Below are 27,528 nucleotides of genomic sequence, written 5' to 3' on the forward strand. Positions count from 1 at the left end.
TCTAAGAAACTTTTCTGAAAACGCTCTATGGATTTGTCCTCAAGGCTACATCTATCTTTTTAATTTGTCCAATATACAGAATGATTACTGCATTACATAAGAATCAGAATCAGGATTAATATCATTGGCATATGTCATAAAATTTGTTAACTTTGTGGCAGCAGTATAATGCAATGCTTAATAATATATAAAAATTGCAAATTACATTTTATATATATATATATATATATATATATATTTATTTAATAGTTGAATTTATTAAGTAGTACAAAAACAGAAATAATACGTAAGTAGTGAGGTAGTGTTCATGGGTTCCATTCAGAAATCGTATGGCAGAGGGGAAGAAGCTGTTCCTGAATCATTGAGTGTGTGCCTTCAGGCTTCTGTACCTCCTACCTGATGGTAATGTTTCTGACAAGCCCTTATTTCTTGATTTGTACTGTAATATAGCATATCTGAATAGCAAGCTTGATGACTTTTCCTTTCTCTGAAAGCTTTGGAGAAGTACGTTTGTTGCAGCTGTGGGAAAATGGTTGCACTGGTGGTAATGAGCAACTTGCTTTAGATCAAATCTAATCAAAGTTTAATTATCATTCAACCATACATGAATACATACGAACAAAACTGACTTCCTCTGGGGCCAAGGTGCAAAACATACACAGCAATTCAAAATAGCGAGCAAAAAAAAAATAGTCACGCAAAAAAAGAAACATATAGTCCAAGATCCTGATTGTACAGATTCCAGGCAGTGCACAGCCACTGCAATATAGCCTGTCATTTCACCGATCAAACACTGGAGGGCAGCACCAATGGGAGGGGGTCAGCCCCCAGCCAAGCATGCACGCCATGCTACATTACCTCTGCCATCTCGCTCCTGGACTGCATCAACAGACAAGCCTGCAGCTTGAGGCCTAGTCCTTGCTGCAGCCAAGGCAACAGAACTCCCATGCTGCCTGTTGCATCACTAAACAAGGGAGCTTACATTATCAGTATCCAACAGGGAAGCATAGATGCATTGACCACCAACACCAGACAGTACTACAACCCAAAATAATCATATTGATAATCTGATAATGGTACTATTATGATGTTTATCTCATTTTAAATTGTCCATGGAATCTCTTGCCCTTTTTTCTGCAGGTTTTTATACTGCTTGGCTTCTCCCTGCTGCTCTGATTGGAACATTTGTTTTCATCTCTGGGTTGATGTCGATGAATACGAACAAGTCAGCGTAAGTCAGTTGGCCAAAGGAAATTCTGAGCCACCAAAGATCCTGTAGTTATTAGATTATGGGAAAGGATAACTCTGACAGGCTTCTAGATCAGCTTGATAGGACTCAGTTTATAAAGCATGCTGGGCGTTTTCATGAACCTTAATGAAGACCTTGAGGTTGAAATATAATTGTGGTGAGTGTGTATGATATAGCAAATGAAGTTATCACTAAATGTGAACACCATTTACTGTCAAATACAAAACGTTGCTATTAGTTGTAAACTCAGTATTACTGATATCATAAAGGTACCATGATGAAATGAAGATTGATTTGGATGTAGTGGACTACCATATTCTACAAACCAAGGGACAGTATTGTACAAATCGAGTAGGAGTACAAGGAAGTTCTGCCTGCTAACATAGAGGAGAATTACATTCTCTAGGACAGAACAACATCAAATAGACCTGGAGCACTCCAGGATCCCTAGGTGACTCTAGGTTGGTTGACCTTGTTATGGGCAACTAGACTCAATCCTCCTAAGCTGGGGAGGTGATCACTAGATTCTTTTGCCACTCTGAGCATTATCTAGAAAGCTCAGTTTTGTTGTTTGTGTGCACATAGGGTAAGGAAGTGGCTGAATGAGCACCATAGTCAAGTAAACACCTGTCTAATCTTGCAGATCCTGATTGGCAAGTAGTTTGAGGTTGCCAGGCTGTTAAGACAAGTGCCATTTCAGTTCAATGCATAGGGTTCAGAAAGTATGAAAGGAAACATGGGGAGAGGATGGAAGGGGACAAGGTTTAGTGGGGAGAGGGTGGAGGAAGAAGAAGAAAAATGTGGGGAAAGTGAAGAATGCAGAAGCTGTTACCAATAAGCAAGCAGGTGCAGAATTTACAGAGAGAATGTACTGATCAGTATGTTGTTCACATGTTTCACTTGTTGCAGAGAGCAGATTTGCAACGCCAGCACCCAGTACCTCATGTGTCCTCTCTGTAATACCTGTGACACCTGGAATATCTCTGAGATCTGTTCTATGGCTAAAGTACGTCTCCAAACACACGGTGATGACATTGTTTGTGTGTGTGTGTGTGTGTGTGTGTGTGTTTATACAATGATACCTGTGGTCATGCAACAACTTGTTTCTGAAATTGCATATGGGTTAATAGAATCAAAGGCACTTTAGCTCTAATATCAGCTACTATCTTCTGAATAGTGCAGTTCTCAGAGCTTTACACACCTGTGGTAACAAAATCTCCAGGTGTAGAGATATCAGTTGAGAGGGCAGTCTGATAATGAAAACAGCAATTATTGTGGCGTATGGGAACAGGAGCAGCTCTTTTAACCTCTCCAACTTGTTACATTATTCATCGTGGCTAAGCCTGAGAATCATCTCGTCCATCGTCCTCAGAACCTTCTCATAGCAGAAGTGGACTCAACATTATAACATGTAAGACCTGGAAGTTGCTTTTTCACACAAGGAGAAAAAGGGAACATGAAAGACATTGCTTTCTCATTCATTGATATCAATTTAGGCTTTCAACTTGCTAAAAATGACAGGGCCCTATACGCACCAGTATATAGATAAGGCCATATTCAGGAACAGGTCATGTGGCCAGTGGTAGTTTGTGCACCTTGCAGACTGCTGTCTTCCTGCCTCGACTAACCCTATCACAATATCTTCCTATCCTCTTCCTCTTCTACTTAACTAACTAATGCAACAATGACATTTGCCTGTAGAAGCAAGCTCCACATTCTAACCACTAGCTAGATATATAAACAACACACATCAAAGTTGCTGGTGAACGCAGCAGGCCAGGCAGCATCTAGTCCTGACGAAGGGTCTCGGCCTGAAACGTCGACTGCGCCTCTTCCTATAGATGCTGCCTGGCCTGCTGCGTTCACCAGCAACTTTGATGTGTGTTGCTTGAATTTCCAGCATCTGCAGAATTCCTGGTGCTAGATATATAAACCTCTGTTGAATTTCATTTTAAATCACCCCTCAGCCTTTTCTTTTCTGGAGATAAGAGCCTCATCCTGTTTAACTTTATCTGTTGGTTAAGATGTTTATATTAATTAATAGAGCATTTTTCAATAATGACCACAAGATGTATTTTCTAAACACTAATGTTCCCAGTGGAGTTACCACAATGTTGACTTGTCTTTTGCTGTTATATCGTCCCTTCCTGCAGCTGGGTTATCTTTTTGACCATCCAGGCACTGTCTTCTTTAGCATCTTCATGTCTTTCTGGGCCGTGACCTTCCTGGAGTACTGGAAGCGGAAGAATGCGACTCTGGCACATCACTGGGACTGCATGAACTTCGAGGAGGATGAGGTGAGATGTCAATGAATTTAATCTCAAATCTAATCTATTTTTGTCTGCTACAGATCAAAATTACTTGAAAACTTCATTATCCAATTCTGGGAAGGTAACATGAGATTTCAACATTTCCTGTGAGTGTAAACTCACAGCCAACTTTCAATATGTTGAATTTGAACAATGAGGTGACAGCGCAAAATTAATGCAAAGAGAAGGAAGATGCAAGTGCACAGGGCCTGTTGGAAATTACTGTGCTTCTGAGTCCTGTTATACTGTGTATGTCTTAATCTTGCAACATCATAGAAAAAGGGGAGGACAACCACATTGTGTGAATAAGATATTTCTTTTCTTGAAATAAATTTTCCGTAAAATGATGCAATCTGACCATTGTATTCTGGACATACAGTCCCAAGTAAGTTCCCAAACATGAAGATGATCCACAGTTACTCCAGGCCTTTTTATAGCTCATCCCAACAGAAAATCTGTATGATATCAAGCAGGTGATAGGAATAAATGGGCATCTCTCTGATTTTTGACATTTTACCTTCAAGTCATCCTTGGACCAGGGAACTGATGTGTTGAGGAGGTAGGAGAGGATTCTGTTGTGTGAGGATTTGTCTTCACTAGGGCTTCTAATACAAGAAGGACAAACTGGATATCTCTCCCTTGTGTCCAATATAATTGGAATGTAGTTGCTTGAAAATGATTGGTTATTGGTTGATATTGTTCTGTTGGGTCTTATAGATCAGCGGTCCCCAACCGCCAGGCCGCAAAACATGTACTACCGGGCCGCGAGGAAACGATATGAGTCAGCTGCACCTTTCCTCATTCCCTGTCACGCACTGTTGAACTTGAACATAGTGTTGCCAACTGTCCCGTATTTGCTGGGACATCCCGTATATTGGGCTAAACTGGTTTGTCCCATATGGGGCCGCCCTTGTTCCGTATTTCCCCCGCTAAGGTAGAGTGTGCCTATGAAACTTTTCGTGCCGAAATGGCATAAAGTGAAGAAGCAATTACCATTAATTTACATGGGAAAATTTTTTAAGCGTTCCCAGACTCAAAAAATAACCTACCAAATCATACTAAATCACACATAAAGCCCTAAAATAACTCTAACATATAGTAAAAGCAGGAATGATATATGATAAATACACAGCCTATATAATGTAGAAATAAAGTATTGTATGTACAGTGTAGTCGGGAAGATTAAGCCAAAACCAATATGTGGAAAAAAAATTGGCACGTACGCGCAAGCGCACGTCACATATGTGCACGTACATGCATGCGCACACAGGAGCCCGCTCAAGGCTTCATGGTCATGGTAGTCTTTCTCAGGGTAAACACAAGTGTCCCGTCAACACACACAAAAAATGCTGGTAGAACGCAGCAGGCCAGGCAGCATCTATAGCGTCTACAGTGGACGTTTTGGGCCGGGACCCTTCGTCAGGATTTAACTGCTACTTTTGTTCCTTATTTGAGAGTGAGAAAGTTGGCAACCCTAACTGTAAAAGACCTGTTGAGGTGAGTTTAACCCTACTTGAACATCCCCCCCCCCCCCCGGGTCGGCCGGTCCGCAAGAATATCGTCAATATTAAACCGGTCTGCGGTGCAAAAAAGGTTGGGGACCCCTGTTATAGATCCTTCTGTATAATAAAACATGGTTTGGGCCACATTTGATGCTATAATCTTATGAAGCAATTGTTGAAGTATTTCTTTCAGTGCTTTTAAAAACTAATGGCATTGTGTTCTAATAACAGGGTGAAAGAAAGGAGGATGTTTTCAGATATTGCTGGCCATGAGACCTAATCGAGTTGTTTTCCTGCAGGAGCGCCCTCGGCCCGAGTTTGCCGCAATGGCACCACGAATGGAACAGAATCCAGTCACTGGGATCAAGGAGCCATACTTCCCTGAGAAAGATCGTATATCCCGCATCATCACGGGGTCCATGGTTATAATAGTTATGGTGAGAAGATAGATTTTGTTTGCATTGGCGCGTTCTTGCCACTACGGACATGGAGCTGATCTAGGTTCATGAGGATCTATGCAGAATTACAGCCTTCATATCTGGCTGCAGAAATTCTCCTGGATGTTTTGGATATTTTGTACAGAGATAAGAAACTGGTGAGAATGTGACTAAGTAACCCTTGGGAACAGAAATAAAATCATAGCAGCCCATGCGGTTCCCAAGTTGTAGTGAAAGTGGGCTCTCCCTAGAGCAGGGGTTCCCAGCCTTTTCGTGCCTTGGACCCCTACCACTAACCAAGGGGTCTGTGAACCCCAGGTGGGGACCTCCTTGTCTAGATTATCAGCAGCAAAACCAACCCCTAACCAAAGCCTGGCCTAGCATCAGTATGTGCAGAAGCTGTCTCAAATAGCAGCAGGGATGTTACCTGCCTCAGAACCATCAAATGTTTAAGCTCGACTTTCCATGTGGAAAGGTTTCAAATATTTGTCATTATTGCTTTGCAGCATATTTATTTAAAAATTTGGATTTTTGCTCTGTTTTGGTGCACTGAAACGCAACTGCATATCGTGCTGACATCAAATCAGATGTTCTGCAAAAAAAAAACTTTAGTCAAAAAGATGTTTGCAACCACATTAGCTTCAGAAAAAAGCAATACAGTACACCTGGGCTTGCAAGATTCCCAACCAGACCTTGCTCAGTATTGCATATCTCTGGGCGGCAGGCAACCAAAGGAGAACATCAGCTCTTAAAGGCACACTCTGTACACCAGCCCCAATCTACATTATGACAAGGAGACAGAGGGAGTTGGTTAGATGGAAATCTTCCTACATTCACAAGTTCCAGTCAATGAGATGCGTGCCCGGAGGGGTTCTCTGTGCCTCAGGAGAAGTGTCACAGACCCAGGGAAACAGCTGTAAGCAGAGCCTGATGGGGTGACAATTCCCACAAAAGGCTGAGCTTAAGCTTCACATTTTGTGTGTCAGCTTGCCGCTGTATACACCAGTGCAGAGAAAATCCTCACTGAAACGTACATTATGCAGGCACCTGAGCCCTTGAGGTTATACGAGTGCAGTCAATGGCTGACCACCCTTGTGCTTGCGGGGCCACCTATTCCTCACCGACATCAAACTGGACAAAATGATTTCTTCACAAGGGCAGTGCCTGACCAACTGCTCTGACCCTGCAGCCAGCACTGAATTGCAAGATGTGGCAGGGATATGCAGTGGCTGCTTGCTGAGATCTTGTGTAAAAGAAGTTGAGCGTCAACATTGCATGTGTTTCATGGTGAACGCAGCCCAGGGAAGAGCCAGTGGCTGAAGGTCTTTGTGCACGTTGACACACATGGAGAAGCTAAGCTGCGGAATACATTGTTTATGGGAGAGATCCATGAACAATGCCATCATTGGCACGTTGGAGAAAGGTTAGCTGCACTGATGTGCACCTCATATGGAAGTGAATACAGTTTTGCCATTGGTGTGAGGAGGTGCTGAATGTAGGACCATTACCACATTGCACAATCATTATTGGGAAAGACCACACTGGTTTGATGGAGCTAATGGGCTGACTGATTATTGGGAATGGTGGGAATATTTGACCATATGAATCTAATCCAGAATGTGCGATGCTTTCTGAGAATTTGTCATATGAGGTTTATTGCTTTACTAATTATGATGCGACAATAACAATTATTATTTTGGCTTTCTTTTCATTTTATCCGTCCTCTTTTCTCATTCATTCTATCACTCTTGTACCTCCTTTTCTCTCTGTCTCATATTTCCATTACGCATTTTTTACTTTTTTTTCTCCTCTGTCCTATTCCCTCCTCCAACCCATTGGTCCCTTTCTCACACCCTGACCCTGCCCACAATTGTCACTCATTCTGTTTCATCTATTCCCCTGCCTTGCCCAGCTGTTTGTAGTGATGATCTTCCTGGTGACAGTCATCATGTACCGTGGAATTATCAGTGTAATGATGTACCACACAGGCAATCCCATTCTAATGACCCAGGTGAGAAACAGGATTCGCATTGTTTTAATTAATTTGGGGTGATTTACATGTTCACATTCATTTGGGATTTGGGAATCGTTGTATTTATCGTCTCTCAGTAATTGTCCTGCTCAAGTGGTGAGCCATCCTCTTCTATCTCTGCAAGTCCTTCCATTAAAGCTACTCCCACAGCACTATTGAGGAGGGAGGGATTCCAGGATCAGACCCAGCAGTTCAGGGCAGCATGGTGGCTTAGTGGTTAGCAAAATGCTTTATGCTACAGGAGACCCGGGTTCAATTCCCACCGCTGCCTGTAAGGAGTTTGTACGTTCTCCCCGTGACCGCGTGGGTTTCCTCTGGGTGCTCCGGTTTCCTCCCACTTTCCAAACCATTCCAGTTGGTAGGTTAATTGGTTACTGTAAATTGCCTCATTATTAGGCTCGGATTAAATCGGGGGTTGCTGGGTGGCATGGCTGGAAGGGCTGATTTCGTGCCATATTTCAATCAATCAATCAATTAAAGAAAGAACAACGATATGTTTCCAAGTTAGAATCGTGCCCCCCTTGAAGGGGGCACGTGGACGGTAGCCCTTGTCTGAAGCCTGAAGATCTTGTCTTTCTTGGTGGTAAAGGCTATGGGTTTGGAAAGTGATGTTAGAGTAGCCTAACTGAGTAACTCGATGCGTTTTGTAGATGGTTTACAATGTAGCCATCATGCGCTTGTGGTAGAAGGAATGAATCCTCAGGGTATTGCTTGAAATGCCACAGTAGGATTAAGCACAATTATTTACCTTACCTTGAGTCTTTAACCCAAAATCAATTTTGAATAGCTACTGCTTGTATCTGCTGTAATCAGTAATTTCAAGGGCATGAGAGTTGAAAAACTATACTTTGGTGCAATAGTACGTCCTCCTCTGAACTGAGGAATAAAGACATTGTTGAGGTAGTGTTCAGAGTTTTACACTGCCTGTGACTGAGAGTATTTGACGGAATAGTGAATAAGGAGCTTTTCCCTCTATTTAACATACGTTGTTTGCACTTGATTTTCTAGATGGGACACAGGAGGAGAAGCTGTTTCAGATATTCAGCTGCAGGTGACCTGTAAATGGCCAAAGGTGCCAAGGGGTGTTGGGAATGGGAAGCTGTGTTCCCCCACTCATAGCTGCAACAACATGCAATGCACCTAATCCTATCTTTCATGCAAATATTGACTTGCAAAGAAATGTGACAAGCTGGCAGGGAAGATATTTAGGCTAACTGAAGGTTATGATGGGAAGAGGAGTTCTGAGGAGACTTATACACAGAGAAAGAGAAATTGGGAAAGCACTGAATATCTGAAGAATGCCACAGCAGGAGATTTGGCAGATGGAAGGGGATGTACAGAAGAATAAAGCATTAGGTCTAGGCAATAGGGGTAGATATCTAAACTGGTTGTCTGTCTCTTTTCTGCAATTAATGTCAATTCTGACATCTGCATGGTGATGGTAGACTTAGATTCATAATATCCAGATTCCATATCCACGCAGAAAGTCCTTGAATCTTTGCTAATGTTGCGGTGGTGGGAATAGGAAGGGTGTGAGGGTGCAGCAGACAATCCTTCAGCAGTCTGGTCATTCTGGTTTTAACACTTGGATATCTCCTGCAGCAAAACCTTGAAGTCCAATCTTTCTTTCTCCTCCTCTGAAGCCATTAACTCTTATTAGGTGCAATTTACGGCAACAGGCCGTAATTGCCCATACAAGGCCCCATTTTTTATACACTATTGTTATATTATGAGTATTGTAATTACTGGAGCTGTACTCAGTGTAATGCCTCATTCCCTGACAGGCTGGAAACATTGCAAACATCAGTGGCTCCATGGTAAACCTTGTACTCATCCTGCTGATGGGCCAGATCTACACTTCGCTTGCTGAAAAACTCACCAGATGGGGTAAGGGAAACACCATAGGTCACCAGCACAGTGATTCTGGAGTCAATTTCACTTTGTGTATGATGTCCCAGCATTGATTGACGTTAGATTCAATCCTGGGTGCTTTTAGTACCTTTGACATCAGCTAGACTTCTGGTAGCACCTTTACTTTTAATCCAGATTATAACCATTTCCTGATAGAATGCACTAAATAATTTTACGTGCCCTGATAATATTGGAAGAATATCTCTGAAATTTGGGAAGTGTCAAAGATTAGAGCTAATGAACTTGCATAAATGTATTGGTACAATTTAGAAGTGATTGTAAAGATTAATTTTCCAAAATGATCGTAAGGTTCAAATTTGCACATTTGTAATGGTTCCGCAGGACCAACGATAGATATTGACAATCTGGAGCAAGCTTAGTGGATTTCACTGACCTATTAATGCTACAATCCCAAATTAAAGCAGTAAACCACATTTATATTGTAGCTGTAAAGCAAAAATGTAGTTGGACTATGCACAGAATGTACCTAATGTGTGCATTAACTGGCTGTGTGATAGTATGAGTCAGATTCTGTGTTGGCTGTCTGTGCATCCACTGCATGTATACTTTGGAATATGCCTGTGATGCATGTTTGTGTATGTGTGTGCCTGATTCATCTGAGAGCATTACTTATATGTACTGTACATGTACACACATGCGGATTCCTGGTCCCTCACTATGTATTGACACTTATTTCTTTGTCTTGTCCAGAGATGCATCGCACACAGACTCAATTTGAGGATGCTTTCACCTTTAAAGTCTTTGTGTTCCAGTTTGTGAATTTCTACTCGTCCCCATTCTACGTGGCTTTTGTGAAAGGACGGTGCGTCGGAGAGAAATAGTTTAATATTCAAATGGAAAGATGATCATCTGTTGGAATTTTTCCAGAGTAGATCACAAGATGATAAGCAATTATGTGGCATTCCCACTAAGATAAATGCAAGCAGTAAACAAAGAGTCAGATGTATCAGTGTCTGAGAATCCGGCTTCTGGTGAAACCATTATTAGAATGTAATAGTGATCAGAACATTTGCTTCTCCTAAGCTCCAATACCCTGACCTATATGTCTTTCCTCCATCCTCACTCTGCTGAAATCAGAACTGTTCATTGTGATTCCTGTGTTAGTTTATTGCTCATCAGGATGTAAACCTAACAGATTTCCTGTGCTTCCTGAACATGTAGCCAGACCTTCACACCACTCTTACTACTTCACACTGAACTTGACCGTACACCCACGAAGCATCTACTCTCTGTCCAATTTAAAATTCTCAAACTCACGTTTGCATTTCTTCATGATCTCTCTCTTTCCGGTCCAACTTTATCATTCTTTACTTATGTATTATTCATATCCACAGAACTGAGTTGCTTGCTAGACGACTTAAGAGCAGTTAAGAATCAACCACATTACTATGAGCCTGGTGTGAGACTGAGTACGGACACCACATTTCCGTCCCTGTATGATGTTTGTGAATCAGAAGAATTTCTTTTAGACTGTCTAGTACTTTCATTATTTCCATTGCTAACATTAATTTTCAATCCTAAATTTGCTGAATTATTTGTATTAACCGATTAACAGTGTTAATTTGGTCAGTCATTGAGAAGTGCCTTGGAATCTGTTACTACATTATGGCTACTATAATTAATAACTGGTCTATTAATTGTCATATGTGCTGAGATCCAGTGAAAGGCTTTTGTCTGTGTGCCGTTGAGACAGATCATTCCAAACGTAAGTACATTGACGCACTACGAAAGGATAAAAAATGCAAAATCAGAGTCAAAGTCGAGTTTATTGTCATATGCAGAGGAGGTGCAATGAAAAACTTACTTTCAGCATCATTAGAGGTACATAACATCATATAACCAACATCAACAAGAAAACCATGGAAACTATGTTTACAAAAAAAGCAAAACTGGAACAAAAACAACATCCATTTTAGCGCAAAGTGATCAAAATGGTCACAGTTTTGCTAAACTCAAGAGGGTCAAGGACACGACCCACCCAGCCAACACACTTTTCATCCCTCTTCCCTCCGGGAGAAGGCTCAGGAGCTTGAAGACTCGTACGGCCAGATTTGGGAACAGCTTCTTTCCGACTGTGATAAGATTGCTGAACGGATCCTGACCCGGATCTGGGCCATATCCTCCAAATATCCGGACATGCCTCTCACTTTTTTTTTGCACTACCTTACTTTCCCTTTTCTATTTTCTATTTATGATTTATAATTTAAATTTTTAATATTTACTATCGATTGGTAATCCAGGGAGCGGGAAGCGCCGAATCAAATATCGCTGTGATGATTGTATGCTCTAGTATCAATTGTTTGGCGACAATAAAGTAAAGATTAGGGTTATGCTGGTTGGTTCAAGAACAAAGGGAAGTGGCTGTCCTTGTAGCCAGTGGTTTGGGGCTTCAAGCTTCTGTACCATCTTGCCAGATGGTAGCTGCAAAAAGCTGGCATGGTCCAAATGTTGGGCATCTGGTGTTATAGTTACAGAGAAAGTGCAAATGCCATCGCAAGGTAGACTGAGAGAGCAGCAGTTCATCTTTATCATATAAGATGTCTGTTTGAGAGGCTTATAGCAGAAGGATAGAAGATGTCCTTGAGCTTGGTGAAGCTTTTGAATCTCCTGCCTGATGGGCAGGTGTACAGAGGGAATGACCAGGGTGTGAGGAGGGCACTTCTTGCTGCCATGGTAAAGCAGTCAACATTAACAAAGACCCCCCACCCACCATGCATAATCTTTCTTCTCTCCCTTCCCATTGGGCAGAAGATACAAAAGCCTGCAAGCACATATCTCTAGGCACAAGTGTTGTGAAGAATGGTTTTCTACTATGATAAAATGGACTCTATCTCGTGATGATCTTGCACGTTATTGTATACCTGTACTGCACTTCCTCTGTAACATTTTATTCTGCACTCTGATATTGTTTACCTCAATGCACTGTTGTAATGAATTGAGCTATATGAACGGTATGCAAGACAAGTTTTTCACTATACCTTGGTACATGTGACAGTAGTAAACCAATTTATTAGTTTAACTTGATTATATAAATGCAGGTTGTTGTTGCTGAGAGTGGAGTTCTTTTTTTAAGGATATCTTTTTTTTCCTAAGGTTTGTGGGATATCCAGGACATTATGGCAAGCTGTTTGGGATGAGGAATGAAGATGTGAGTATGAGACCATTTGGTCAGGACTTCTTTTTCCCAGATTTCTCCCCCTTTTTCTTGAGGTTATGTCCATGTGGATAAATTTTTCCAGACCAAGAGAGAGTGAGGTACCTACTCACTAAACATGTTTGACTGAACGCGCTCAGCAACTTTTCTTCACTTCCTTTGGAATCCTTCCCTTCTCTTCCTTGCTTATGGGTGACCATTGCTCCTGGTGCGGCCTTCTATATATTGGCGAGACCCGACTCAGGCTGGGAGACCGTTTCGCTGAACACCTACGCTCTGTCCGCCAGAGAAAGCAGGATCTCCCAGTGGCCACACATTTTAATTCTACGTCCCATTCCCATTCTGATATGTCTATTCACAGCCTCCTCTACTGTCAAGATGAAGCCACACTCAGGTTGGAGGAACACCTTATATTCCATCTGGGTAGCCTCCAACCTGATGGCATGAACGTTGACTTCTCTAACTTCCGTTAATGCCCCTCCTCCCCTTCACACCCCATCCCTTATTTATTTATTTATTTATTTAATATATATTTATATATATTTAATTCCCCCTCCCCCATTTTTCTCTCTCTCTTTTTTCTCCCTCTGTCCCTCTCACTATAACTCCTTGCCTGCTCGCCACCCTCCAGGCTCCCCTCCCCCCTTCTCTTTCTCCCCAGGCTTCCTGTCCCATGATCCTCTCCCTTCTCCAGCCTGGTATCCTTTTTGCCAATCAACTTTCCAGCTCTTAGATCCACCCCTCCCCCTCCTGGCTTCTCCTATCACTTCGAATCTCGCCCTCCCCCTCCCACTTTCAAATCTCTTACTATCTCTTCTTTCAGTTAGTCCTGACGAAGGATCTCGGCCCAAAATGTCGACTGTACCTCTTCCTATAGATGCTGCCTGGCCTGCTGCGTTCACCAGCATTTTTTGTGTGTGTTGGTTGAAGAAAGTTTGTTAAGTTTCTCATTGATCTGAAGTCACACCTAAAACTTTATGATGGCTTTCTCAGAGGCTGACTGATCTTTTCTGAATACCTGCTTTTCTTTAAGTATTTGCATTTTCATTTGTTTTTGTTTCTGTGGATAAGTCTAGTTTGAAAGTGTAACAGAGAGTGGGACATCCATGGGTCGCCCAGTTACATGGCCTGAAACACTTGTATAGTGACTGTGAGAAGAGCAGGTTAATTGTTAAAGTATCTTTAACAACCAGGAGGAAATTGTGAAATACGCAACAGGGTACGGTTTAAGAGTAGTGGTGGGGTATGAGAATGGGGGGGTTATCATCAGATCTCTGGATCCCCTGGATCAAGCACTGTCCTCTGTCATTAGGACATGCATAGTGAAGTTCTATTTTGGTTCTTATCATCTATTTAAAGTGAAAATAATGTTAGGGTTAGCTCATTGTGAATAAACACACCCTGTTTGCTTCTTATCACTCTTTCTTATTTATTTATATATTCACGAGATGTGGTTGTCGTCAGCTAAGCCAGCATTTATTGTCCATCCCTGGTTGCCCTTGAGAAGGTGGAGATGAGCTGCCTTCTTGAACCGCTGCAGTCCCTGAGGTGTAGGTACACCCACAGTGCTGTTAGGGAGGGAATTCCATGATTTTGACCCAGCGACAATGAAGGAACGGTGATACGTTTCCAAGTCAGGATGGTAAGTGACTTGGAGGGGGATTTCCAAGTGGTGGTGTTCCCAGGTATCTGCTTTTCTCGTCTTTCTAGATGGTAGTGATCGTGGGTCTAGAAGGTGCTGCCTTAGGAACTTTGGTGTGTTGTTGCAGAGCATTTTGTAGACGGTACATACTGCTGCAACTGTTTGCGATGGTGGAGAAATTGGATTTTTGTGGAGGGGGTACCAATCAAGTGGGCTGCCTTGTACCGGATGGTGTCGAGCTTCCTGAGTGTTGATGGAGCTGCACTCATCCCGGCGAGTGGCGAGTATTCCATTACACTCCTGACCTGAGCCTTGTAGACGGTGGACAGGCTTTGGGGAGTCAGGAGGTGAGTTACACGCTGCAGGATTCCTAACCTTTGACCTGCTTTGGCAGCCATGGTGTTTATATGGCTAGACCATTTTAGTTTCTCTTCTTCCTATCCATTGTGACGTTTCGTTCTGAGGGACACTGTAATATGTGTGAGTTCACTTGCTCTTTTTGGTTCTAACAGTGCGGCCCGGGTGGGTGTTTCATCGAACTTGCTCAGCAACTTTTTATTATAACGGTGGGGAAGCAGATCATCAACAACATTCAAGAGTTTGTTATCCCGTGAGTAGATATTTACATTTCCTTCGCAGCACACCAAACACTTGGGGAAGGAACATCTTGAGTGAACTTTAGGGATTTCTGTATCCTGGCAAGATTCATCTCTGCAGTGAGACCTTCACGGTGTGCACAGTGGAATGGGGTAGTTGTTGCTGGCTGAGTAGATGCCTGCAATTCAGAAATGTGCCTTGGTAACCTGGGTTCCAAACTGACTGACTCTTGACGTAAACACAGACCAATTTATAAATTCTGGCATTACTTGAAGCACAGAATGATGGAATTAATGGATCTGCTGTGATGCACTGTTCAGTAGATGCATTGAAGCTACGGTCTAAAAGTGCACTTTGGTATTCTTAGCCTTCAGGACCATTATGTAGCCTAGATGTGGAGTTCAGTGAAAATCTAAGATGGCATATTTAAGTGCAGGTGGCAGTGTGCTTTGATAATCTGTTAATGCAACCCATGGCCCTCTAGCCACCAATCAGAGCCCAGTAGTGATGCACTATTCTGCCTAGGCTCACCTTCTGGCAGTGTAGGTGACTGAATTCTGTTGTTGTGTGCATATCTCAGGAAGCTGAAGACCTGGTGGCAGAAGAGGAAATTAGCTATCGTCAGGGGTTCCCAGATCTGTCAGGAGCCTAAGCGATGGGAGGACGACTATGAACTCATTAATTCTGAGGGATTGTTTGAAGAGTATCTAGAAATGGGTAAGTTGGAATTTTTTATGTAGTCTACTTCCAAATTTTCCCTCTGCTCATCCACCCAATATGATAGATACTCTTTTTCAGGTTAAACCATTTCAAAAAGGACGGATAGCTATAATTTATAAATGGTTATTGAATTTGCGAAGGGTACCTAACGATAAAATTAAAGGTGCGTGGGAACTGGAATTTCGAAAGTCACTTTCAGATAATCAATGGGATAAAATTTTTCATTTGGTAAATACCTCATCTATTTGTGCCCGTCATTCCTTGATACATTTCGAGGTAGTACATTGGGCACATATGTCAAAGGATAAATTAAGCCCGTATTTTTCCCAATATTAATCCTATTTGCGACAGATGTAATACTTTAACTCATATGTTTTGGTCTTGTATCAAGATAGATAATTTTTGGAAAGATGTCTTTAAAACTTTATCAAAAGTTTTGAATTTGGACCTACAACCGAATTTATTTACAGCAATTTTTGGGATCATTCCACCAGAAGCAGGATATGTTCCTGATTCCGCTCAACGGATGATAGCTTTTGCAACTTTATTGGCTAGGAGAGCAATTTTGCTTAAATGAAAGGACTCTAATCCACCTACTGTTTTTTATTGGCTTTCCTCCATTATGTCCTGTCTAAGTTTAGAGAAAATAAGAAGTCGGACATTTGATACATCCTTTAAATTTGAAGGAACCTGGTGACCTTTTATTCAATATTTTCATATGGTTTGATTTATTGCTCCTCCAGTTACTTTCTCGAAACTTTGGATTTGATCAGGCAGTTTTTCTTTTTTCTTGCTTTTACTCTCAATATGGGCTGCCCAGTCCCTTTTTTTTCCACTTTTTCTTTTTTTTAAATTATTTTTTGTTTTTGTTTATAGAGAATAGTAGTTTTTTATATATATATAAAAAAATTATAAAAGTTTCTTTATCTTTTTATCTTTTTATGAAATGATAAGAGGAGAATTGATTATCTTATTTTTATTATATTCTATTAAATTAATACTATGTATGATCTTGATAATGTTTATTTTACCTTTTATATGTATTGTTATCGATATAGATATCTGAGATAATCCTCCTCTTGTTTGTATATATGTACTAATTAAAAAATTAATAAAAAGATTGATAAAGAAAGAAATGGGTAAGTGAATGGAGCAATTTGTTTCATCTCCTGTAGTGTCCACAACTTAATACAGTTCAGAAATGCAACTGCAAATGCAAATAGAAATGTATTTGGTATTATGGTTTAATGTGTAATTTCAGGAGCCTTGAATCTCATTGGAATAGAATTGCAGATGGGAATTTGTCTAGTGTTGGTGATATTCAGTTACAGTGAGGTTCAGTGATATCTGATAGTTGTGTCCATTGAAAATCAGTAGTAATGTTATAATGATAGAATAAAGTTTATACAGTAGATGTTGATTATAGTGTATCTTGTGATAACCAATGATTCAGTGCAGTGGCACATTCTGTAATATATCCTGCACATTTTGATTTAAATTATGTGGTTCTCATGTATTACAATATTGCATGAAAAGATCTGAGTGAGTGATTACAGCAACTTTTCAATGGACCAGAACAACAGGAAGTCATTTCCAAAATGAGCAATGATAAGCAATGAGATCTGTTGGGTATGCAATAACATACTGTATCGTGCAGAAGTATAATGCAGAAGCCTTAAGCAATTTTTGAGGCGAATGAATAACTATTCAAATTCCAATGTAATGTGTGTAACACATTGTTTAGGTGACGGTATTATAAAAGCTTATTGGGTATGAAAGTACAATCTCCTTAAATACAAATGGCTTTCAAAATCAGGTTTATTATCACTGACATGGGTCATGAAAGTTGTTGTTTTGTGGCAGCAGTTCAATGCAATACATAATATATAATCTTATTGTAACACATGGTAAAGAAACTAAAATAGGTAGTGCCAAAAAAGAGCAGAAGTAGTGAGACAGTGTTCATTATTCATTCACAAATCTAAGGGCACAGGGAAAGAAGCTGCTCCTAAAACATTGGGTGTGTGTGTAAAATTTATATGTGAGTAAATAAGTAAAACTTGCATTAGTAACTCATACCGAAATCTAGCACAGGTCCTCTGTAGTGTAGCAACTTCTGGTAAGCAAGTGGAAGGCAGATACGAAGAAGCAGAGAGCTAAGGTTCCTGATGGTTGGCCTGTCTTTCTCTTGCCAGTGCTGCAGTTTGGCTTCATCACGATCTTTGTGGCAGCCTTTCCCCTGGCTCCTCTCTTCGCCATGCTCAACAACTGGGTGGAGATCCGGCTGGATGCTCAGAAGTTTGTGTGTGAGTTCCGGCGGCCAGTGGCTGAGCGCGCTCAGAACATCGGGGTCTGGTTCAACATTCTCGAGGCGCTGGCTCAGCTCTCGGTAATCGTCAATGTGAGTCACATCGAACAGAACTTCACTGTGAGATTTCTCCTTCCGTGTCCTCCCCCCGCATTGCCGATCCGACTAATCCCTGTATTTCTCCTACTTTTTCTGCTGTTTCTTTCCACAAGCTGTGACCGCTGCTCTAATATAATTTTACTGTAAATAACCTTCTGATAGCTCATCCAAAGTCATTATGCTTTGAAATAAAGTCTCTGTTGGCAGTATGATAGATGGGGTGGGTGGGGCCGGGGTGCTGGGTGAAGGGTTAGTGTTGGTGATGGTGGCTCACAGCAGGCAGTCCAATGTACTGCAGGTTAGGTCAGTTCACTCAGAGGAAACAAGGCCATTGGCAGGGACTACAGCAACTTATCCAATAAAGGCAAAATGATTTATTCAAAAAAGTAGCAAAAGTGAGGAGGTAGTCCATTCAAATTCTGTGCAAGATCCTAGCCACAATCAGGAGATTTAATTGTCAGGGATATTACCAAATTGACACCACTCAGCGGCCTCTTTATATGTTTAGACGATAGATGTTGTAGGACTTTTTTTTTACAGTGCTTAAGCTCAGTCCTGTTCTCCCAAAGAATGCAGATACAGTGATTCCAATAAAGGGCAAAACAGAAGTAACACTTGTGGTTACAAATCACTCATCTTCAAACATCCCGATAAGCTTCACGGATGAAGTACTTCTTTAAAAGTGGTCGCTGCAATAATGCAGAAAACATAGCCAAGTTACATACAGCTAACCCTGCAGGCAATTGTAATGGTGTTGGTTAAAGGGGAACACCAGTGAGAATTCTCCTTTGGGAGATATTGCCAGTGAATTTCTTCTATCTATCCAAGAGGGTTGATGGAGCCTTCGTCTAAAGGTACATTTCCAAAGGCAGCACATCTCTCTCTGCTGCACTGGTGTCAGCCTTGATTTTGATCTCAAGCCTCTTCAGACCCAGCGGGCACACCACTAATTGAACCGCAGCAGGATGGTAATGAAGAAAGGAACAGTGGCTGTATTTGTGCTCCCAAACCTCAGATGACAGAGGCCAATTATAACAATAGAGATGCTGCACTGTGTGAAATCAATTAATTCAGCAAGGTGCAGGGATCAGATCTGGATTTTCCCTCTCAGATTACTGTAAACCAAGTCTGAAGTATTGGAATGATCCAGTTATTTTCACCACATACTTGGTGTGATTTTAGATTTAATTATAACTAAATTAAACTATATTTAAAATTATTAGATGCAATTTTACCAGCATTTTAGAAAACCCCTTCTGTGAAAGTATAGGTATGACTAAAGTGGCAAATACATCTCTGATTGGTTAGCTGCAAAATTAATGCTAGTGATGGATTAAAATTAATGGAACTCTGAATATTAATATGGAAGTGATTGGTACTGTGAGATTACAGGAGTCTGATTTGTAGGATTAGTGAAGGCATGAATATTAGTACCAAAGATTGAATTGTGGAATTAGGATAATTCCACCTGAAAACCCAAGTCTTAATTTCAAAACACTGTCTATTACAATGAATATAAGTGTGAGAGTTAAAACTAGAAACCAATTAGCGGAATTATTGAAGGCATGAATATTTTTGTACTGGAGACTGTTCAGGCAGGTAATAATAGTAAAGTGGTTGGTAAGTTGCTGGAGAAGATCCTGAGAGGCAGGATTTAGGAACATTTGGAGAGGTATAATATGATCAGGAATAGTCAGCATGGCTTTGTCAAGGGCAGGTCATGCCTTACGAGCCTGATTCAATTTTTTTGAGGATATGACTAAACACATTGATGAAGGTAGAGCAGTAGATGTAGTGTATATGGATTTCAGCAAGGCATTTAATAAGCTACCCCATGCATGGCTTATTGAGAAAGTAAGGAGGCATGGGATCCAAGGGGACATTGCTTTGTGGATCCAGAAATGGCTTGCCCACAGAAGGCAAAGAGTGGTTGTAGACGGGTCATATTCTGCTTGGAGGTTGGTGACCAGTGGTGTGCCTCAGGGATCTGTTCTGGGACCCTTACTCTTTGTGATTTTTATAAATGACCTGAAGTGGAGGGCTGGGTTAGTAAGTTTGCTGATGACACAAAGGTTGGGGGTGTTGTGGATAGTGTGGAGGGCTGTCAGAGGTTACAGCGGGACATTGATAAGATGCAAAACTGGACTGAGAAGTGGCAGATGGAGTTCAACCCAGATAAGTGTGAAGTGGTTCATTTTGGTAGGTCAAATATGATGGCAGAATATAGTATTAATGGTAAGACTCTTGACAGTGTGGAGGATTAGAGGGATCTTGGGGTTCCGAGTCCGTAGGATGCTCAAAGCAGCTGTGCAGGTTGACTGCGTGGTTAAGAAGGCATATGGTATATTGGCCTTCGTCAATCGTAGAAGTGAATTTAGGAGCCGAGAGGTAATGTTGCAGCTATATAGGACCCTGGTCAGACCCCACTTGGAGTACTGTGCTCAGTTCTGGTCGCCTCACTACAGGAAGGACGTGGAAACCATAGAAAGGGTGCAGAGGAGATTTTCAAGGATGTTGCCTTGATTGGGGAGCATGCCTTATGAGAATAGGTTGAGTGAACCCGGCCTTTTCTCCTTGGAGTGACGAAGGATGAGAGGTGACTTGATAGAGGTGTATAAAATGATGAGAGGCATTGATCATGTGGATAGTCAGAGGCTTTTTCCCAGGGCTGAGATGGCTGCCACAAGAGGACACAGTTTTAAGGTGCTTGGGAGTAGGTACAGAGGAGACGTCAGGGGTAAGTTTTTTATGCAGAGAGTGGTGAGTGCGTGGAATGGGCTGCCAGCAACAGTGGTGGAGGTGGATACGATGGGGTCTTTTAAGAGACTTTTAGATAGGTACATGGAGCTTGGAAAAATAGAGGGCTATGGTAACCCTAGTAATTTCTAAGGTAGGGACGTGTTCGGCACAACTTTCTGGGCCGAAAGGCCTGTATTGTGCTGTAGGTTTTCTGTGTTTTTATGTTTCTATTTATATTATGGAAAAGAGTGTTGATGTTAGCCAATTAAGGTTAAACATTTTGGATACTTGGGAAAACATTTGTATTGTGCATACAATGCCTTGTGTGTGTCAAGGATTAAGGATCAACTTTATTCACCATATATACTTACATGTATTAGACATTTGCTGTGATGTAATGGTGCAACATGAAATAAAAACAGCAACATTCAAAAAATATTAAGAATAAAGAATTATATTAAAACTTATTATAAAATAAGTTAGAGGTTAAAGTATGGATACGGAATAAAATGTGCAGAAATATATAGCTACCAGCATGTATTTACAAATTAAACAGCATTATAAAAAGTGGTTTAAAGTGTTTATAGGGCAGTGACTCAGGTAGAGGGGGTGAGGGAGGCTAACTAGGATGGCTGATCAGATGAATTGCTTGGTGGAAGAAAGTTTTAAGATGGCATGAAGTGTTTTTTGTTTTAATAGTGTATTTTAATATGTATACAGAATGTCTTGACTTGTGCAGACTGTGGCCATTTTTGCATACAGTCCATTAGCCATCTAGTTGTGTCTGAGCTTGTTCCCTTTCCCACTCCAGGCTTTCCTGATTGCATTTACATCTGATTTCCTGCCCCGTCTACTCTATCAGTTTGAACATGATGGCAGCCTGGATGGTTATGTGAACTTCACACTGGCATATGCTCCCTACAGCTACGTGAGCAGCAACTACACTATATGTAGGTGAGACCATCTAGGTATACTTCATACAAATAATACAAGCGGGTTCCATCCAGTCTTCAGTAGGGGGACATCTGTTCATCATTCTCGGGATGAGAGGGTTGTCTTATCATGAACGGCTGAAGAAATTAGATCTGTATTCTTTGGAATTTAGAAGAGTTTGGGTATCCTAATGAAAGATATACAATCTTGACAGGGGAGATGTTAAGGTGTTTTCAACAGTGTGAGAATCTCAATAGAGCAGGTATATTGACAAGATAAGGGGCAGCCATTTGAAACTGTGGTAAGTAGGAACTTTTGGCGGATGGTGGTGAATCTCTGGAATTCTTCAATTTGGAGGGATGTGGAGTGTAAATCTTTGGAACTTTAAAACATTCAGGAAGTGATTGTGATGGGTAAGAGAGGAAGCCGTGATAGAAGGTGAGCTGGTGGTTTTAGATAATGGGAGTAAAACCAAAGAGGCAGATGGAAAGGATACTAAGTTTTCTCATGGCATAGCTGTGGTCATTGGAATATCTCTGGTGTCTTTGACCTGGTTGCTTTGGTTGCTTGCTTTGGGACTCTAAATAGTGATAGAAGAGGTAAACATGAAGTTGATATTTAAATAGCAAAGGACACTAAACCGACTTGGTCAACAACTGGGCAGGCTGCAAGTGGAGACCCAGATACATAGGAGCCAGGACTTGAACCTGTTTTTTTTTTAATATTCATATGTTTTAACACAGTAGCATTAATTTCCCTGTTGAAATTCCAGCCATTGTGAAATTGGACCAGATTCTTCTGGGTGCAGTTCGCCCTAGGGCGCCTGTTGATACATGTAATGACAACATCAGCACATGGCACTCATTTCTTCAATCATCATCATCAGGTGCCATGCCCAGTTTGAGCTTTGACTGCCATGGCCCACACACTCCTGTTTTGGGTCAAGTGGATCAATTCATTGATATTCATTTTCCGTTCTCTGGCTGCTGTCTCCATTATCATTTGTCTTTGCCTTCCTCTTGCTTTCTTCCCTTCAGTCTTTCCCATAATTACCGTGCATTCTAACTCCGCTTTCCTAATCACATGTCCAATGAAGTTACGTTGCCTTTTCATGATCTCATACATTATTTCTCTTTTTGTGCTTGCTCTGTTCATGACATCCTCATTAGATATTCATTTCGTCCATGATATTCTGTGCATCCTCCTCAAAAACTACATCTCTGCTGCTACAATTCATTTCCTCATGTTACTAGATATTGTCCCACATTCTGATCCATATAACATAACTGGATAAATGTAACATTTCAGTACTCTGAGGTGGGTTGTCATGCCTAGTTTAGTGTTGGTCAGTATACTCTTCATTCTCGTAAAGGTGTCTTTTGCCATCCCATTCTTCTTTGAATGTCCATGTCGCACCTGCCACCTGATGTCACCCAGCTTCCTAAGTAGCAAAAGTTCTGTACTTGTTTTATGTCTTCCCCATTTATTTTCAGCCTGCAGATAGGATTCTCCTTCTTCTTGAATATCAGCGTACATTCTGTCTTTTTGCAATTGATAGGTAGACACATTTTTGCACTTTCTTCAACAATTATATCAATTAAGTTTTGTAGTTCTTCCTCCATACTTGCAATTAACAGTGTCATCTGCATATCTGAAATTATTGATGTTTTCACCGCCAACTTTGATTCCCAAGATGTCTCTCATTTTTTGTAATATTGTTTCACTGTACACATTAACATTAAATAATTTCATTGACTATACAAAAGCTTTTGACACTGTCAAACAGCAAGATCTTCTGGAAATGCTTCAAGATCTTGACATAGATGGGAAAGATATATGTTTCTTAAGAAACTTATACTGGGACCAGACAGCATCCATCAGAATAGAAGGAGAAGTGAGTGAGTATGTGAATATCATGAGAGGAGTCAGGCAAGGTTGTGTCTTTTCACCAGACTTATTCAACCTGTATAGTGAAAATATCTTGAGAAGTATCAAAGACATCAAAGAGTTCACAATTGGAGGCCATAATATAAATAACATCAGATATGCTGATAACATCATACTAATAGCTGACTCAGAAACGAAACTTCAAGAACTACTCACTATCGTGGCAGCAGAAAGTAATCGCAGAGGCCTCTCAATCAACACCAGGAAGACAGACAGCATGGTCATCTCCAGAAAGACAAACATCCCACAATGTGTGATCAAGATCGGAAATACAAACATCAAACAAGTCAACAAATTCAGATATCTTGGCAGCCTAATAACAAGTAATAGTAGGTGCGACACAGATATCAAATACAGAATAGCAATGGCGGAAGAAGCTTTCCAAAAAATGAAGACCATATTAACAGACAGAATATGAGCATGTACACTAAAAACAGAATACTGCAGTGCTACATTTATTCTATCCTGACTTATGGAAGTGAATGCTGGACCATTTCCCCAGCAATGGAAAAGAGACTAGAAGCAGCTGAATTATGGTCTACAGGAGAAAGTTAAAAATATCATGGACCACACACACATCAAATGAAGAAGTTCTCAGAAGAGCCCAAGCAGTTCGATCACTCATACCAACAATAAGAGAAAGACAACTCAGATTCCTAGGACACATCATGTGGAAAGATGAACTAGAAAAACTCATACTCTCTGGAAAGATTGAGGGGAGCAAACCTAGAGGAAGACCTCGGCTTATGTGCATCAAAAGCCTAGCCAGGTGGCTACACATGGAGGAAATGGAAGTCATCCAAAAAACGAAGGATAGATCTATATGGAAAACCGTGGTCACCAAAGTCCGCATCGGATATGGTACCTAGACAGACAGACAGACAGTACACATTAAACAAATCAGGGCGAAAACACACCCTTGTCTCACGCCTCTCTTGATTTTCGTAAACTGACTCACTTCTCCATCTATTCTTACAGAGGCAGTTTGTTCCCAATACAGATTTCTGATTAGCTGGAAGTTTTTTGAATCTAGATCTAAAGTTTCCTGTAATATTTCAAATAACTTATTATGCTTCACTTTATCAAATGCTCTTGTGTAGTCGATAAAACAAACAAATCTTTTTGCACTTGAATAACTCGTTCTGGTAGTATCCTTATCATCAATATCGCGTGTCTTGTACCTTTGTCTTTCACAAAACCACATTGTTCTTTACCTATTTCAGCTTTTATCTTACTTTTAGATCTTGTCATCAAAATTTCTAGAGGTATCTTAGTGATATGGCTCGTTAAACTTATGGTCCTATGTAATTCACATTTTATTGCTCCAGGTTTCTCAGGAAGAGTGATAAATGCTGATTTTTTTCATCTCTTCTTATTATTCCAGTCTCATAAATGTCATTGATTAAATCAGTAAGTTTTTCAATTCCATAATCTTCAAGGGCGATAATTTGTGCTATTACTAAATCATCAGGACCTGCTGCCTTTCTTCATCTTATTTATTGCATTATGAACTTCAGATTTCTTCAATAGCTGGAGTAGTAATCTGCAACCTATGTCTGTCATTTGCAACTCACAGTAAAACAAGAAGCAAGCCTTGCAGCAAGAGACATGAATTAAATTATGAGGTTGACATTTAATTATTTGCAATAACCTACCTTAGATTTCAGTCATCTAGATACGACACGCACGTTTAGTGGAGGAGCTCCCATTAGAAATGTAGTACAGCGAGTAAAGGTGAGCTATAGTTTCTAGCTAAGTGAGGGCTACAGGTGAATGGAAACCCAACTGTATGTTACTCTGTAACTCTGTCTGTGGATGATTAGTTTGCACTCTCTCCTTCAAGTGGGTTATTGGGTGACGATTTGGAGTTCACATTGCAGGAGTATAACTAGCATTTCTTGCACCTTGCAACATTAGAACATAAAATGGCCTCTTGCACTGAACTAGGCCTGTACATTTCTTTCTTTAAGAGTTTTATTGAAGCATGTCCATACTGAGAATGCTTAAGTTCCATAATAAATGATTGCTTGACAGGAACTCAAGTGGAGAAGACAGTAAAAAAAAAGTATATGGATCACCGACATAGTGCCAAGAAGTATTAAATGTAAATCAAATACAATCATGAATCTTAGGACTATCATTACTTTAGCTGTGTGTGCAATTTGGGATCAATAAAAGGAAGGATTACTAAGAAAATGAAGAGACAACAGCCAAGTTTCACTAGGGTGGAGAAAGTACAAACAGAGCCAGATTTAATTAAAAGAGCTGTGATTATTGATGATTTTGTGGAGGCATTTCGAGTCTTAAGGCAAATAGAAACAAATATGTTCCAATGATTGAGGGTTCTGGAGCAATTGGGACTTAGATATTCATCTGAAACCAAGAGTCTTAGGACAACAGAGAGCTGGAGATTTTTTTACATAGGATTGTGAGGTCTTGGAATGCATCAGTAGATTTAGTGATTGCAACAAACAAATATGTTGACAGTCAAAAAGAGGTCAGACAAATGACTAATGGAGAATATGTCAGGATCAAGAAAAGAACTGGGTGTGTGGAGTTAACAGTCCTCTCCATATACAGTGCTTAAACACCATCATAGGTTGTTTGGACCAAACAGTTTGTTGCTGTGTTGCAATTTTTATGTGATTCTTACATGTAATGACAGGTATAAAGCATTCCGTGATCCAGATGGGAATCTAACTTTGTTCTATTGGAAGCTGCTGGCTGTTCAACTTGGATTCATCATTGCTTTTGAGGTAACTCCATGAAACGAAGCATTTCCCCGTGTTCAGTGCTGTAATCTTTTCTCGTTTTTTTTGGATAATTGGGTTGCTCTTAAATCTTAGCCTCGGTGTAGTTACACAGTGGTCTGAAAGTATTCAACTTACAGCTCAGACGTCAATGGCAAACCTCTCTTAAAGCTCATTTATAAAAATATATTTGAACATCCTCTGGGCATTTATCACATCCTTGTAATCCACTCCTCGTTTTACACTCTTGGGATTGCACACTGCTTGTGGGTATTGTGCAGATAATCCTACACACTGTATATTTCTCTGATGTCATGATCCGCTAGCTCTGCTGAAAGCTATTGTTCCTATTGCAGGACTGGTGTGGTTTTGTCACTGAATTGCTGTGTTTTGGTTCTGCAGCATGTCGTCTTTTTCATTCTCCGTCTAATTGACTGGATGGTGCGGGACATCCCGGAGTCGCTGGAGGTGAAAATAAAACGGGAACGGTACCTCGCCAAGCAGGCGTTGGCAGATAACCAGGATGTTTTTCTGTCGGTGAGTTAACGTGCAATTTCTCCAGGTTAATGACAGTGCAGTGATGTATCAGTCCAAGGTAGCAAACAACATGATTAGCATGTTTACTTCGATTAAGTGATTATAATTAAGCTCAATAAATCACTCGTGATTCACAGTAATGTAATCTGTAAGATGAAGGAATGAATTCTGTGGCTTGTTCATTGGAGTAAGTGCCCATGGTGTACAAGATGGTGTGATACTGGTTCCCACAGTAAGTAAGCAAGAATTCAGTGCCTCAGTCGGTGTGTTTTCCTGCTATTGGCATCAAGTCGACGCAGTGTGCGCGGCCGCTCCGGAATGATATCTGTATTTGTTAAGTAGGGGACCGTGCACAATTCTGGTTTGATGGAGACAGACGTGAGAGCGCAGAGGAACATCTGGAGAAATTTCTGAAATGCCCGCTTCGCTGCCGCTGGTACTGTGTGGTCTGGAATCTCCGGAGGAGTAGGCCTCAGCTTTGCGTGTTTCAGCGGCCGGGACGAGGTTGAAGGCGCTTGGCAGAGGATGGCGCTCGGGAGGCTGTATCGGAGGGGCTGGTTGGAGGCTCGAAGTTTTCAGACGGACTCAGTCGCCTGTGGTTGGCTGCTTCCAATGCATCAGCAGTTGTCAGTTGTCAGTGT

General features: G+C 41.0%; 1 protein-coding gene across 1 annotated transcript in view; it reads left to right on the forward strand.

Annotated features, from left to right (window-relative positions):
• Window positions 1-27,528, forward strand: part of ano11 (anoctamin 11) — a 51,355-nt gene that overhangs the window by 18,583 nt on the left and 5,244 nt on the right. The window contains exons 9-22 of the mRNA XM_063032875.1: window positions 1,141-1,231; window positions 2,159-2,255; window positions 3,403-3,546; window positions 5,360-5,497; window positions 7,410-7,508; window positions 9,314-9,416; window positions 10,152-10,263; window positions 12,555-12,609; window positions 14,770-14,867; window positions 15,435-15,571; window positions 17,770-17,975; window positions 21,532-21,674; window positions 26,266-26,356; window positions 26,753-26,887. Of these exons, the coding sequence (XP_062888945.1) occupies window positions 1,141-1,231; window positions 2,159-2,255; window positions 3,403-3,546; window positions 5,360-5,497; window positions 7,410-7,508; window positions 9,314-9,416; window positions 10,152-10,263; window positions 12,555-12,609; window positions 14,770-14,867; window positions 15,435-15,571; window positions 17,770-17,975; window positions 21,532-21,674; window positions 26,266-26,356; window positions 26,753-26,887 (1,649 nt within the window). The remainder of the gene's footprint in view (window positions 1-1,140; window positions 1,232-2,158; window positions 2,256-3,402; window positions 3,547-5,359; window positions 5,498-7,409; window positions 7,509-9,313; window positions 9,417-10,151; window positions 10,264-12,554; window positions 12,610-14,769; window positions 14,868-15,434; window positions 15,572-17,769; window positions 17,976-21,531; window positions 21,675-26,265; window positions 26,357-26,752; window positions 26,888-27,528) is intronic.

The sequence above is a fragment of the Mobula hypostoma genome, chromosome 25 (assembly GCF_963921235.1).
Source record: "Mobula hypostoma chromosome 25, sMobHyp1.1, whole genome shotgun sequence".
Classification (NCBI taxonomy): Eukaryota; Metazoa; Chordata; class Chondrichthyes; order Myliobatiformes; family Myliobatidae; genus Mobula; species Mobula hypostoma.